The sequence below is a fragment of the Falco rusticolus genome, chromosome 1 (assembly GCF_015220075.1).
Source record: "Falco rusticolus isolate bFalRus1 chromosome 1, bFalRus1.pri, whole genome shotgun sequence".
Taxonomy (NCBI): Eukaryota; Metazoa; Chordata; class Aves; order Falconiformes; family Falconidae; genus Falco; species Falco rusticolus.
Genome location: NC_051187.1, coordinates 1068933 through 1085365, shown reverse-complemented (window position 1 = coordinate 1085365; position 16433 = coordinate 1068933). Strand labels below are relative to the sequence as shown.

The 16433-nt window shown below is 41.2% G+C and overlaps 1 protein-coding gene across 4 annotated transcripts in view; it reads right to left on the bottom strand.

Annotated features, from left to right (window-relative positions):
* Window positions 1-16433, bottom strand: part of RPTOR (regulatory associated protein of MTOR complex 1) — a 159100-nt gene that overhangs the window by 81546 nt on the left and 61121 nt on the right. For all 4 annotated transcript variants that reach the window (XM_037403769.1, XM_037403776.1, XM_037403782.1 and 1 more), the window contains exons 7-9: window positions 12188-12247; window positions 1462-1562; window positions 379-523 (exon numbers count right to left, since the gene is read on the bottom strand). In XM_037403769.1, coding sequence (XP_037259666.1) covers window positions 379-523; window positions 1462-1562; window positions 12188-12247 — 306 coding nt within the window. The remainder of the gene's footprint in view (window positions 1-378; window positions 524-1461; window positions 1563-12187; window positions 12248-16433) is intronic.

Sequence of the window (16433 nt, the reverse complement as noted above, 5' to 3'; positions counted from 1 at the left end):
ATGCAACTGAAGATTTTTTCCCTCAGGCGCTGAGCCCTCCCCACCCTTCACGATCACAGGCGCCTAGCTTTACTCTGTGGAAATAAGGGTAGCAAACACCCAATTTCTTTTCTATTTGGAGTGGAAGGTTACATGGCTGACCTGACTCTTCTGCATTACAGAATCACAATATAATTATGTATGCACAGAGAAAAAAACACATTTGGAGGTGGGTATTATGCTGCCACATGCAGTTTCATTTTTGATCCACCGACTCAATCAGTAAAGCACTGCATAGATGTAAGTAGTAACAATCTTTCCTGACTACAGCGCCTGAAGTTCCCTTAAGGCGCCAGCGCACAGCCTTGGTGCAAGGGTAGCCTGTTGGCTGGGACTTACCACATCGCGTGCATGTACGTTGGAGGTAGACGAGGGCTGCTGACGGGGGTACAGTTGTAAGATCTCATAATTCTTTCTGCCAAGAGAAAATTACGAAATAAACTGGCCACAAGCAGGTCTTGCCTGAAGAGCTTCTGGAAAAGATCTGCCAAGAGATTGCATGAATTACTAGATGCACATCTTTGTGTACCTTAGGTAACATGCAAAAATAATTTAAAACATGTTAATATTCTATTCCAGTAACAAGGAATCTACAGCAGTTTTGCAGTGACATGATATGACAACTATTAAAAGGAAATCCTGCCTTCTGAGTTCCCTTACAGCATTGCAGTTACTCTCCATTTTACATAAACAGAATTAAACACCTTCTACCTTGGGTTCCTTTTTGCCTTCTCTGGATAAAATTCCCCTCTTGGTGTTTCACTTGAACTCAGCTTGAGTAAGTTTTCGGAAATTACTGAGGGGAAAAAGGGACCTCTGTGTACCATTTAATCAAGAACTATACACCTGTTAACTGGCAGTTTGATGTGCTTATGAGAAGCCAAAATGAATCCTGAAAGATTGCAATGTGCTATCTTCTATAGCCACAAAGAAGAATTTACGTTGTACTAAGCATTAGAAAGAGCATAATTGGAAAACTGTTTACAAATATGCGCACCCATATTCGTACTTCTGGAACACAGGTAGAGAAATGGGATGAAGTTACTCATGGGAAGCACAGACCTCCTTATCAGCAAAGAGGAAAAATCCCTTTATTTATGATACTAACAAAGGCTGGAAGAAGACAGAATGCTTTTTTACAAATACATTAAGAAAGAAAATGATTCAAGCTAAAGGAATCACGTTAGCACCAGAAAAAAAGCTTTCTGGTTTCTAATGATCAGGTTGCTCAAACGCTTCTGGTAAAAAGAGTGAATTTAAAAAATTTAACTAGCCTTAAATCCAGTCTCATCTGTTCTTTCAATATCAGGCTTTAATTTTCTCCTTATTTCAGTGTCTCATTTATCTTACTCTTCATCCTTCTACTTTGAATAAGCAATGCTCACTTCTGATGAAAACTTGATTCACCTGCTCAAGTCCTACCTCTAGGCAAGACATTCCATGCAATAGTGTCTGTGATAGCGGTGAAGATCCAATTCAGCTCTCCCAGGGGAGTTCTCCTGTCATTCAGTCTTCCAGGAATCCTACAAGTGGGGAAAAAAACCCAAGTATTAAAACCCACAGGTTTCTTGAGGCACACACACATGCACACCTTCAAGGCTCACAAAAGACAGTATTTCCAGAACCTTAATTCTTAACCAAGACAAACTTTCCTTATCCAATATCTATTACATTAGTATTTGTTTGCGAGATGAATTGCCAGATAAAGGATGATAAACAAGAAATTGTTTATGTATAACTGAGCTAAAGGAAAATATCTGGGAAGATACAGAGATGATGTAGATTTCTGAGAAGCAATGGAAATACCTTTTTCTGGCATGCAAACGCCACTCTGTTTCATTTTATCTATTATTCACTTCTTGCTGAAATATTTAATAATAAATACAATTTACATTACAAACTGTATGCTCACAATCCCTTTGTAAGAACTACTGAGTGATCATATTCCAGAACAAAACAATTATTAGTTTTTAAACCGCAAAAAAGCTCTGAACAGCCAGAAAACACAGTTCTTCTGTTAAAAACTGTCTAATAGTAATGCACGTACGTCACAGCTCCCTGTTGCTGTGAAGTACTGGCTGTTCGTGAAGACACACGACCCAGCAAGCTCACCTTATCATTCCAGCTAAGCTATCTTTTAAGTCTAGATCAGAGCATGCACGTGCCTGCTACACGTGGTAGCTGCTTGTTTCCAAGGAGCATGTTTGCAGTTTCTTACAAAGACACACAGTTTTTTACCCAGTAGGTTCTTTGAAAACTTGAATTAATGACTTTAGTGCTTAGCTGTCTACAGATTTGTTCATCGCCATCGGTACTGCATGCAGGTGCAAAAACAGTATCTTGCTAAAAACGTCTTGAGCATGATCAGCAGCTTTTCATTCAAATAGGAGATGTTTTCTGCAATTAAGAACTTTCCAATAAACACACAGGCATTCATGGAAATCAGTCACTCGAATGTCAGTTCCTTAACCTAATTTAACATAGTACCCCACAGAAGCCCAGCAACAAAAGACATATTCTTTCTCAGTTCTGTGAATCAGGCATTATTAAATCCAGAGTGAAACAGATGACTTTGAAAAGCACCTTCTAACAAACCAAAATGCTGCTGAATGCTGCGCTCTGGAGCCCTCCCATCGCGAAGCCACAGCACAAACTGAGGCTCCACACTTTATCCCTCGCTGGCTATATGCAAGATTTGATGCTTGTCCAGGAAGAAGTATTTACTTAATCCAGGTTTCTGCACAGAGGTACTCTACACACCCTGTGTGTAGTCACTTCATGATCTCACCCATCTGCACCATCACAGCACCTACATGCCTATAAAATAATAAGCTAAAATTATTTTCTTTTGATTGTGTTCTCCCCACCGCTTCCAAAGAGGATGAATTCCTCTCCCCTATCGAGTCAGGGGACCGGCAGCGCAGCGTGCGAGGGAAGCAGACAGCAGGCACTGCCACTGCTGCAAGCTGTCCTGCCACCCTCAGCATCGCGTAGTCTTCCTCCACTGGGTCAATACGCCTATCTACCCAGCCTGTGACTGCAGATGTAGTTTCATCCCTAAGAACATCAAAATCATGTCAGCAATACGTATCAGGAGTCTATTTTTGGTGTAGTAAGGTACTAAAAACACTGAGTCCAATTGCTAATTTTATTAAATAATTTAAAGTAGTGTCACTAATCAATACCAGGGATGGCAGCTTTCCAAATAGAGATCTACTCTTGTCCCTGCTCATACTTAGGATATGCAGTGAAAGCGAGCAAAGGATTGGGTTTGGCTTTGGGGTTTTTTAAGATTATATTTTATATAGGAGAAAATAACACAGATCATGCACAAACCTGAAATATTCATAGAGGCATCCCCTTCCTCAAACAAAGAAAAAAGTGGAGGGCCAACCAGTGATTCTGTTGGGATAATCCTGCTGCGTGCTACATGAGCATTTAATAAATGCTTTTAAGCGCACTCCCTTAAAGCCAGAGGGTTATTGTTGTATACACAAGCAGTCTGGGACTGATGGAATGTCTTGGTGTGTCACAGTGCAAGCCTCTCTATGACTATATCCATGCATGAACACACACACACACGTGTGTGTGAGTGTGTGTGCACGTGTATATTTTAGCTATAAGACAACCTGCATTTACTGGAAGATTCTAAGAAAACCTGAGCTATTAACCTCTCTTTGAAAAGCACTGGCAGCAGTACGCAGGTCCCTTAAATCTCGGATTCTGACGTTTTACAGCAATACATTCACGAAGTTTTTAACAGTGATATCTACAGGTAAAAGGAACTCTTTCGTTCTGCATTTGTGAAATGTAGAATTTCCATGTTGCATGAAGATGAATCAAGTAGTAAAAACCACAAACAAAACCCAACCCACTCCAAAGAAACACCAGTTTACTTAGGAAAGCCAGAATCCAGGGTCCAGGATCTTGCTTTTTGTAGTCTGAAAAAAGTCATTCAAATATATTTCATCCAGGAGCTGAATGAAAATCTCCTATTGTGTTTGTTCATCTGTAATAAGATGTGAGATAAGACACGAGGCCCAAAGAAACTGTAGAACTGACACGCGATCTGGTTTCTGTGATTGAAGAGACCAAACGAGAGTCTACGATGCCTCAAGGTCAACGCAGGCACAACGCTACTTAAAGGAAGAAAAGTGGCTGTAAACTGTTCTTCAGTATCTCTCAGCTTCTGCCTCCATCCTGATCAGCTTTCTTAAATATGCTTTCTAATGCTTATTTGAGTCTCATAAAAAAAAAAGACCAACAGATTTGGTCCTGGCCTGTCTTGTTAGTACTGAGATACTCAAATCCACAAACACAACCTGGCACTCTCACCCAACTTCAGTCCCCCTGAGAAAATACCCGAAATGGGATGGGAGTGGGGATGCCCCCAGCCTGGTAAGACATCCTATGGCTTTAATGCACCCCAGCTTCCCTTCTCTAACAAGTTTTCAATTATTACAATAATCAAACTACACCATGCAAGTGCTTTCTCTATGGCAACTTACTCTTCCGATATGCATAGCAGTATTGTTTCCATGCAGGTTCAGATGAAGCATGTTCCCTTGTATAAATACAGTTTCTAAACCAGCTGGAAATTAACAGCTTATTAAAAAATTCCTGTCTGTCTTGATAGCAGAGGAAAAATATACATCTCTGAAACCGCATTTGTTAACTGATCCCCCAGAGCAAACAGAGGGAACACAAGGCCACACAACTGCTCTTGTGAGGATTTCACATAAATATTTGCATTGCAGAACACCCTCTGCAGCAAAATAGCAGTATTTCATAAGTCAGAATGTTATTAATTAGAAACTAAAGTGATCCTTGCTGAGATTCCCTAGCAAGCCAAATGCTGAGCTTAAGCCATTTGATAGCCACTTTCAAGCCAGTTTTCAGTAGAAACAGAAACAGGGTGTTTCATGGTAGAGTTTGAATCTTTATGCCAGATGGAGAGTTCTGCACACAGTTCATACTAAATTCTCTTTTATTAAATGCAGATCATGAACTGATACACATCTTACTGATGGTATTACGCAGGAACGACAGGCTGAAATCCAAAGCAGCTGCTAGCAGCCCAACATTAGAAACTCCTTGCGACTTGAATATTTACTTTCTTGGGCAACAAGGTATGCTTCTCATTTTTGTATTTATAGACTTCTACTCATTAGCATAGTATAGATTCCATTTTGGCTTTTTAAATGCATTTGGTATTTTTTTCACCATACGAGTGTCCTTTCTAAGCTGGCTGGCTGCAAGACTTATAGAAAATACCGCTACCTAAGAGGGACTGCAATCAAGGAGCAGAAACGTAACAGGATGTCAGTCTCACATCTTATGTGGCATCAGGTAAGTTCATTTTCTTTCTGCCCTCATATATAGTCAGGAAGATACTAATTTTGTACCTAGCTCCAGCACTGTGAAGATTAACACTGTTCAGCACTTTGAAACCTATGCATTAGGTGTTAATGGTGAGGGCAGAGAGAGCGTGGGGAATAGCAGAAGAATGAAAGGCAATACATTTCCATAACTGCCCAAAACCCTACCAGAGCTTTCAGATTTTGAACTGGCACTAGAAAGCAGCCATTAGAAGGAAACTGGCAGCAGGGCTGTTCTCGATGCTGCACGCAGGAATCAATTAAAGTTGGAACAGTCAGCACTATAAATCGGCAGATGAAAATAAACACAATGTATTTTCTGTTCCTACACGGGACTGCTCAAACTCTCATCCCAGAAACTGGAGGACAGTTTGTAATACTCAAACGACAAGCCAAGCGATCCGAGGAAGGGATTTTTAACACAGTATTATTCAACAACAGTAGATGTTAATCCTTTGGGAATTAAAGTTTAAGCTTCCAAAGGCAACAGAAGAACGATTCTTAACTCTCAGATGGCATTCAAACATGCTCATGATAGGGACAGCGAATCAGCCGACCATCAGCTAAACACCTCGAATGAATTCCATCTCCACACACTTGAACTCAGAGGTACCAACCTCCCAGCCCAGCTAGGAGAGCTGCACTGCAGCACTGTGTTCAAATAACCACCACCAACCTACATGAGAAAGTCCCAAGAGACACATATGGCAAAGTCCTATTTGTTTCTTCACACTGTTACAGATTTACTTGAAATAATCAGTTATGCTCCACCCCACCCCCACCCCACTCCACCATCCTCTATACCGCTCTTGAAGTAGAGGTCACTTTCCTTTTGTTATTTTTGTAGAGTTCCACTACAGAAATTCACTTAACGTCATTTATCAGATAAAATATTTTGGGGTGAGTACATTTCCCTCATACAATGTGCTCTTTCAAATCCATCCTGCAGCTATAAACTAAAGCTTCTTTTAGTTTCTATTTGGGCGTGCATCTATACTACCAGAACATCACATGATTCCAGAAAGTATTTTTCCCCACAAGGAATATTGCTGTCTTCTTGGTATCACTTCTCCTAACGATTTTCACATTAAGCTTTGATAATCAGCGAGAGCCTTTGACAGTAAGGACAAAACAGACCTCATTTGTGAAAACTGTTTTTGAGGGAGAGGAAGAAAAGGAAAAACGGGCAGTCGTCTCAGCTGCTTGCTGCAATTTAACATCTCTGGACTCTCAACTGCTTCTTCCATCAACTTCCTGACAGACGCCTTCACAGAGACCTAAATCACGGCAGTCTATTGTGAAAAGCAAGGACTACAAAATGTCAGGGTCACTAAAGAGCTCACGCTAGGTGTAACCATCAATGTCCTTGTCAGAAATTTAGCAAAATCCCATGAATCACTTTAATTACAGGGGAAACATTTACCTCAAAGGATGCAAGGTTTTCCCTTCGGATGGGCTCCATCATTATCTCTACCTTTGGAATATAATAATGTGTAACATTGGGATATGAGTATCAAACTTCAGAAAACAAGACGCTTTGGTACTGACATATACCTGCGAACGTTCACAGTAATTTTAGTTTTGGGAAAGAAAATAACATAAATATATTTCACTTTTCACTCTCCCAAGGAAAAAAAACGGGACAGCATATACCATAGCGAATGGTGTAGCAGCAATGCAGGCAGGATACATGCTGTGAAAATCTTGAACTGGCAAGAGCTGGATCTTAGGCAGGATCAACAGAGTGAACGTGCTCAAAACCAACACGTACTCACCACAAAACAACATGAGTGATACAGGCGTGCCATCACTGGGCTCCTGAAACCTTGGCAAACTACTTCAGCACCTCAAACGTTTTGTCTTAAATTATTTGTTTGAGAGTGCTGTAAAGCTTTGTAGAGCAGTGTTCAAGCCTGTCATCTGTCTGTACAAAGATATGAAAGAAGTGTTGCTATGAAAACCATCCTTTTGAGTATGAACTTCAATTTGTATTTACAATAGGCTTTGCCTACACTACAGACTGATACTCTGTAACAATGACAATAAAATTAAATACTCCATTTCAATAAAAGCAGATTTATCATGGAAGAGAAACTTTTCAGGATAACATCTTCAAAACCAAACTTCTTCCTCAACTCAAGTACTAATGAGTGATATATTACCAACCGGTAGCATGGCACAGCATCCCTGTTATACTGTGGCTAGTAATACTTACTGAAGCACATTCTGAAATCTGCTCTAACGCCTTCTATTGAATTTTCTAGGAGAAAATAAAGGGGCTGAAAGCTGCCTAACCTAGGTCTAAAGGCAAACTACAAATTATAGTTTTCCCCTATAAATAAAATAATAAATATTAAAAAAAAACCCAAACAGGCTGCAGTATTTCAGAACTTGGACTAGCACTTGGTTGGTTACACCTCTGCAAAGACATCTTAAGTTGTGGCAGCTGTGATGACACGGACCTGCTAGAGAGAGAACACAGTCCTGTCAACATCAGAACCAGCATTCTGCCTTCAGCCGCCTGGCCAAGAAGTAACAGTATTTCCCCCTGCCTAATACTGCTGAAACCAAGAGAACTTCTTTATTTTAATCAAATGTCTTTCTCCATCTAGTTATGAATCTTGCTGATTTCTGCCAACCCTAAACACCAGCAGCTCTGGCAGTATTTCCTCGCATCAGGCAGGCAGTGTATTTTAGAAGACAATATTTTATCTTGGTGGAGATACCATTTAGATTTAGCATTTGGCCTCATGTGCTTACACAGCAACAACAATTTTATTTAAACACAAGCACAGTCTGTAAGGTTGCTGCCATGCTTCAACAGTTTCTGTCCTCCTTACTTTTCCAGACAAACTATCATTTCCAGGGACCTCCCACACAACAAACTCTTTTCGGAGACTGATGTGCTCAACTTCAAAAAGTTAGCAAAAAGCTGCTGTTTGTGTTATACGTTGAGGGAAAGTGCTAAAGCAATACTCCTTTAGCCCCAGGCAGTGCCCGGGGCTTCCCCATTTCCCCAACACACTCAGCCTGACCTGCTGCTCTGGGTCATGCTGGTCCAGCCTCAGGGCAATGTTAACTCAGACCCCTCAGCCACAACACACATGCCAGCCTGGCAGAGGACAATTTACTAAAAGGGATGGGAGTAGCTGGTATTTGCTACTAGAATCACCTGGGGGAACAAAAAGAAACTCAAAAAACCATGATACTAACCAGCTGCTCTCCTTCACCTGCCCTCCAATTTACCATCCTGAAAGTAACTTAGCTAAGTTCTGAGAGCATGCACCAAGGGCATTTGTTACATTACAGTATAATTTCTGTGTTTTCTCCAATTACACTTCTTCTGCCGTGTGATATCTTGAGATTTTATTTTTCCTATTTTAAATGGGCTCCTACTGAACCATTGCTTATCAATAAACAATGCACATTGAAACACTAATAATTTCCAGTCCATGATGCTCAACATACTTAAAGTGGAAACAAAAATTAATTCTAGTCTCAAATACGTTATTTATAGTGATTTTTAGAAATGGATTTTGTGCTGGTGAATGACAGCCTAGAGATGGGCTCTCTGCTCTCGGAACAGCAACAGCACACGCTGCAGCAAGACAAATTTCTCCCACACTGCTCCTGCCTACGTGACGCAGAGCTGACATTCAGAAAAGGTCCTTTGTCACAAAACCCTGACAGCAAGGGACTAGGCTCCCTTCCACTTGTAAAAGTGAGTTGTGGTACCATATTCACATGGCCATTTGAAAACACTGTCTTCTAAGTGGCTCCATCAGAAGCACGAACAGCTCTCAGATCACGGGGATTTTTGTTTAGAGAATTTCGTCCTTCTGCAAAATGGACCCAGGGGAAAAATCCCAGGAAAGCAATACACCATTCACACATGCCTGAGAATGGGATTTGAGGAGAGGGAGCCTAATGCAGCAGTATAGATTAAAGCATTCTTGTACATCCCTGATTCTTGGCACCCAGCTTTGTAGTCCAACCCTCCATCAAGTTAAACCATTCCTTAGGATTTTTTCCAAAATTTTTAAAGAGCAGAACAAAGCCCCAGTTCACTTCACTCAGCAGCCACGCAACCAGTTGCCCCAGCACAGATGACGTGTTGGCTCGTGATCAAACAGAAAAGACCAAACAAGGCAGTAGGAATGCCTGACATTGATGTTGCCACTGAAAAGTCTTATGAAGTGGCAGCCAGAGGTTCCTAAATTCCTAGTGCTTCAGCAACATAATTTTCCTTCCTTTTTTTCTTTGCATTTTACTGTCTGGCTCCAGTAAAGATCTTTATTTCTATGCTAGGGATTAATTTGGCTTCATCTCAGAAGCTCTGTAATATAAATGCACATCAGGATACACCACACGTTTATTCATCAGGATGCTGGTTTAGCCTAGATAATTAGAAATCTGAGACCTTCGAAGAAGGTACAGCCTAATTTAGTCTCAAAGTCTGCAGCTTAATTGCAATACAAACTCTTTCCCCAGTTTTAAAGACAACTAAATTATAAACTACAATATACACACTGGCAATCCAGGAAGCATTCTAGGCCTATCTCAAGACTGTAATAAAAACCATGTGTTTTCTGTTATTGATATATGTAGCAGGTTAAGATGATGAGGTTTAAATATCTGATATCCACCAGGAACCTACTTCTGGCACATTCTCTGTGAAGACAGCTTTTAAAGAACGTAGTGTGCTGTAGTATTAACCAACAAGAACACTAAAGAAATTATTTTTTTTGCCAGTACACCATCATTTATTCAACACTCAGCAGCACATCTGAGCGTTCAGTGAAGCTGACTCTTGAGCTACCTGGCTCAGACCTTCACTGACCCTCACCATATGTTCTTTGGTTAGATACACTCTCATAGCAATATGTTAACTGCAATTAACATAATATAGTCACTGTTCTGGAACACATTTATTTAGTGGCCTGAGGTGATCTCAGTCCACGCTGATGATGAGCCCATCAGTTCTCCTCACACCAAAAAAATGTGTTAGTACACCTCTGAGTATGCAGGCACAGCAAGGTTATGCCCTGGGTAGATTTCCCTCCTGCTTCTCATCTCCTTAAAACCAGAAGAAAACCAAACCCCACCACATTTTCACAATGGTTTTCAGAGAAAACAGTATCCAGTGGCAGATCTTTTCCTAGACTGACATATCTGAAAACTGCTCTAACACTTCCTTTGATAGATGGGGTCCTGTCTCTATTATTTTAGTTGTAAACTGGAAAAAAAATATTTTGGTAAGATTAGTGCCTCTGAAATACAGCTTTACAGGAATCATTGCTTAGCTTCCCCAACTGAGAAGAGATACAATAATCAAATTTGCACATATAAAATTAGCATGATTGAATACCTAAATACTACTGAGCCTGACTACTCTAATGTATGTATTGTGGAAGAGGTAGTACCATTGAGAAGCATTTTTAATCTCATCTGAATGTAAAACATGCAAGTTAACGTGGAATGATTTACTAAAGCAAAAACTGAACAAGAAATTCTAGCTGATGCAATCTTAGCCTCATTGCTTCTGCTATAACAGGTAATTCGCTATTGGCAGCATGCGCGATGAAAGATTGCTGCACTTTGCTACACCATGCAGAAGCTTATTAAAAAACAAGGAAGTATGATAATATATTTCTATCAAGAATTCATGCTTATTACCCAGATTCCTGTTCTCCTAGCCCCTTTCAGGATGCCCTTCAATTCTACAATTTTCATCTCAGACAAAAGGTAACTGGACTCTGGGTGTCCATGTGTCGGAAGAGTTCTAACTAATCTCAACAACAGTATTTCTAGAGTCAGAATTTCTAAGAAATTGAATGAATGATCTTTAATTAATCACTCCCAGACAGTTTGTGTGTGTGTATCAATGTTCCAAGAACAGGGCATTCAAAAACAGTCTGCAGGGAGCACAGAACTGCTGTGTCTAGTGGCTGCGAGCATCTACTGCACTGTCTTTAAGAACACGCTTCCCTTTTTAAAAATATTTTTTAAACAATCTTAAACGGCAGAGATACAGCGGACAATTATTATTTCAAAGCCTACCTTGTTTGTATAAACTGAAACAGAATTTAAAGAATAGTTGTCTTTGTTAATCAGTTTGCCTCAGCTGCCTGCCAACCAGTAATTACGCTCAAATATTGCTTGTATAAAAGGATTAAAATATGTTTCAATGGTGTTAAGTCTGAAATATAACAACACTATCAGACAAAGAACAGTAGGACAGCATAGCGATGAAGTGACAAATGGCATTTTTGGTTAACTGCTTCTCTGTTTGTTCCCTGGTTTTGGTGACGCAGGGCATACAGCTCACAGGGCTGCAAGCACCTCTCCTCTGTCAATGCTCCCACCATTGGGAGCACTGGGTCAAACAGTGGGTCAAAACCCACACCAAAAGCAGCCCCACGCACAGCTTTGCAGCGCTGCACTTCCAGGAACGTGGCCACACTGTGTCTGCAGTTGCATTTCTCTGGCTGGTCTGGGGTGACAGCACAAGTGGCAGGAGCTACAGGACCCACCTTGCCAAGCTGAGCGGAGCCCCAGCACAGCCGGACCCCCCCTGCAGCGCTGCTCCCTTTTACAGCCACTGCTTATTTCAGCAGCACACAGTAAGGCAAGAAACGACAAATACTGTAGGCGCAGACTCTATGAAAAGCTTTCCAAAGAAACTTCCTCACAGACAAATAAGAAAAATGCTAGAAATAACGAGGAAATTAACAGCAACAGGGGAAAAAAAATCATAAAATTTGGCTTACTTCTCTATTAAATCCAGTGTGACTCCTGGCACCAGTCTGACACTCTTCTGCATACAGAACCTGTGGAGGAGAGAATAAAAATAAAACACACTAATTGACTATTTAATGACAAGGTTCTGTGGAAAGAATATGGAAGGAGGTTTCTTTATTACAGTGCTTCTGCTTTTAAAATGGTGCTTCGGTAGAAAACTTTGCCACAGCATAATAAGAATCAAACAAGGCCCTCAATATTTGTCACACTCATGATTATGCGGCGATTTCCATCGTCAGGTGTCAAAACTGGGGTATTGTAACTGTCACAGTGACAAGTTTTCCAGCACATAGCGGGAGGGGGGGGTGGGGTGAAAAGGGCTTGTAGTCATCTAGAACAGTCTCCTGGGAGGAGCAAGACGACACGACAGCAGAGGAGGCGTATGCTTCTGGAATAATGATTAGCATTGGCTGGGTTTCCCTGAAGAGATTTGGCGCTGCAGGCAGGAAAGTGAGAAAGGGAAGGAACGAGAGGGATGTGTCAAGTTCAAACACCTCCGTCTTTTAATTAAAAAAAATGCTGACTCCATTTCCTCAGCATTACAAATATCACTACTCCAGGAGCCCTGCCCTGGCAAACGCGGAGTCCTGTTGGCACTACCACTCACCGTGCCTAGAGAATCCCAAGCTGCTAAACCCAAGCAAGTGTGGGAAGACAAGACAACTGCCAGCACGGTTTCCGAGGGCTCGTCTCCCTCCCCCCAAACTCTCAGGGACACACTTTGTGGCCCAGAGGGCAGAAGTGGGAAACTATAGATCTGGGAAGAAAAACCAGCAAATTCAGCTTGAGAAATTACTTCCTCAAGAGATATCACTATATTCCCAGCCTGTTTTCCCTGTACTTCAGAAATACACTCTCTGCTGAAAGAAATTACACATCAGTGTAATGTAAGTTGATACTCAGCCCCTACCCCTCCCTGCACTGCAGCAGCACGCTGCACGGGCAGTGTGGGACCAGGGGGCTTGGCTGCCCAGGAATCCCACCTCCCGCACCCGGCAGCGGCTGGAGTCACTGCAGCTGAAGCCCCTCCTTTCACCAGAGCCATATTATTCACATCCAAAAGGCTCTCCCCCAGGTAAAGGGGAGAACAATTAGTTCTTTAAAGACAAGATGTGCAGAACCCATTTCTGAAATCTTGAGGTCCCTCCAGTTTTCTTGTAGCATCCCCTGCCTGCAGGAGATCCACTACTGCCAAGGACAGGGATGGGATCTGAAAAGCTAAGTGGTCTCCAGGCTGCTTTTCTGATGTGTGCGCCATCCATCATAAGAAAAACAATCAAAAAAAAGTCATAAAGCTATCTGTGAACATTACAGCAGGATCCCTATACAGTCTGTTAAAATATAAAAAAATCTTACAACACTGCTTTACAGAACCACACAGGAAAATACCCCTCTCAAACAAAACCTGCAGGCGGAATTCAGCACGGCAGAATTAGGTCACTGGAATCAGGCTGGAGTCTCCCTACAGACTCAGGATGCCAAAAGACTCTCTAATTTCTCTGCTCAATGCCTTTACATTATGATGTATCTGAAAGAGGATCATAACAGAGACAGCACGACCCTGTACCATTACACACTTGCCCTCTACAAAGAAGAGTCCCACTTATTCCCATGTCACACGGTATTTTGTATTTACTTTGGAAGCCTCCCATCCAAGGTATGATTTCAGGCAGCAGAGCCCATTCGCCACAGGGCAAACAAATACATCAACCTCCTGTTTGCAAGGATTTCTTCTAAGCACAAGGCTTTTGATTACAGCTTGTTGGATTAGAGGCAGAAAGCTCACCCCACGCATTCAGGACACACAACAGGAGAAATGCCACTGTGCCAAGCATTTCCTGTAACTTCCACAACAACGGACAAGCACACCTTTGAGGGTCAACTATAAACAGGTGTTTTCACATATGAATGTGGAAAAAAATATATTTTTCACATATAAATGCATCACTTGGCACTTCCTTAGGGAGCTGCTAATATCGCACTGTGGGCAACGTGTAAATAAGCTTAGATGTCAGTTATTTCATTTGAGCTCACAGCCCCTCAAAGATGACAAAATAAAACCAGATTGTATTTGACTAGGGAACAACCATCCTTCCTGCCCCGACCATGGATCTGTGTGATATTCACCAGAACGGGAGTAAAGCAGCAAGCGTTACTGCTTTTGTGTATACTGGGCCTGTTACAGTAAAAGGCCCCACCACTGCCCTGAATATTCTGAAAGAGATCCGTTCATTGAAACCCCATTGAACTTGCACCAGACTATTTGCATTTCCTCTCTAACCACCACTGATTGCCAAGAAAATGTACTTGTAAACAAGATGTTCCTCATCCTGTATCTGTAACCCCTTTTCATAACACCAATGCTCTCTAAATGCAAGGAATCAAGTGATGGTTGGTGTCATCATCACAAACTCCAGGTGAAATATGTTAGAGCTGCATGTAAACATACCAATAAATGCCAGGCAATAAGGAAATAAACCAGAAATACACAAAAATAGTGCTCAGTTGGGTTCTGCTTGGATACCACAGGAGTATTTTGAAATTCATTTAGTTTCTCTAAATAAATTTGGGATAGAGAGTTGTCTCAGTTAAGCCCCCAAGGTCTCAAGGAGAAATGCAAAATAAATATATTAGAAAACAAACAAACACTTCAAACATTTGTTTTAACTGACCCTAAAAGTCAGCTGTCACAGGTCAAGCTGTTTTTCCATGCACTTAGAAGCTTGCTGTATTAGCGTTCTGCTGTTCAAACTGCATATCTGAAATTCCTGAGTCTGAGCAGTTGCCAGACTTTTTGTTTCTTTTTGCTTTGGGGGCTTTCCAGCACTTTTCAGGAGCCGTATTACTTTTTTATGAGTGGTACTTCACAGTTCAAAGCCACAAGGTCCTTAAGACAATTTAGACAAGCACAGCCTTCTCTCTGATGTGTAAAGTCCTGAACATATAATTGCAGCTTGCTTACGTCTTAAAGGACTGATGATAATATAAGCATATGACACACTACCAATCACAACTTCCAATAAAGCATTTTGCTTTAGGCAGCGTGAGAAACTGAGATCTGCGTAAAATAGCACACCAAACTTACTAATTTCTGCCTGTTTCTGCAATAGCTGCGTCTACTTCCTGATCAGTGCATATTAGTCAAGATTAACAATCCATAGAGCTTATCCCTAAGCTTGCCTCATATATAGCTAGATATAGTTACAACATGTATTTGGAATACATCAGCTCACAACAGTCACGAAGACAGCAAGTACCAAGATAGCCAGAATTCACACCCTGCATTCCTGGAACTGTCAGACTGGCATTGAGGGTCTCAGGTACCACATTCGGAAGGGCACAACCAACCTGTGTTTCTCCTGCCAGCATCAGTTTTTCCTCCCCTGAAATTAGACTGAAGTGGATGCAGCTGCAGCCCCATTTGATGTCATTTTGTCCATCAGTTGTTTACTTAAAATACATCGCACAAAATGGGATGTACAGAAGTTTGTTCATCAAATTTTTATTTGCCCATAAATTCAGTACATGAAACCTCATTAGCCTGTCAATATTGCAAAAATGTTATATTTCAAAAGCAATTCTGCAGGGTTCTGGATCAGCTTTATTAAAAGGGCTACACTGAAGTAAAATAGAAGTTTTAATGACAAAGGTTTACACCTTTATTTTCAGTTATCTGTCTGCTTCAGGACACCAATATACGGTTTGTGTCAATACAGGAGGAGGGTCCGGCTTTCTATTACGTTTAACAGGACAGAATAACAATGCTCTGCAAGCAAGCACTTCTTATTTACAGGCTTGCACAATAAAAACACAACTGTAATAATGCTAATCAATACAGAATATGAAAAGAGCATAATCTTAATCAGAGAACAGAGGATAATTTTTTTGTGTGCAGTAAGCAACACCCATAATCATTCGATCAGATGCAGTAGGAAATGTTTTACTATCCAGGAGTTTGCATGACATCTACCAGCATCAACCCCATGAACAGCTGAGGTTAATATTTTAAATCCTTCCCCTGAGCTGCATTTTTACAAACACATATCCCATCAAACACAAATAAGACACAACTCCGAGTATCTCATGCTTATGCCAAGTGTAGCTCTGCCTGAGAATCTGCCTTGATCACCCCCTCAGCCACATTCCTATGGAGATGAAGTAACAGAAAATTCCTAAACAGATCATAAAACAAAACAAACAAAAAAAAACCCAACT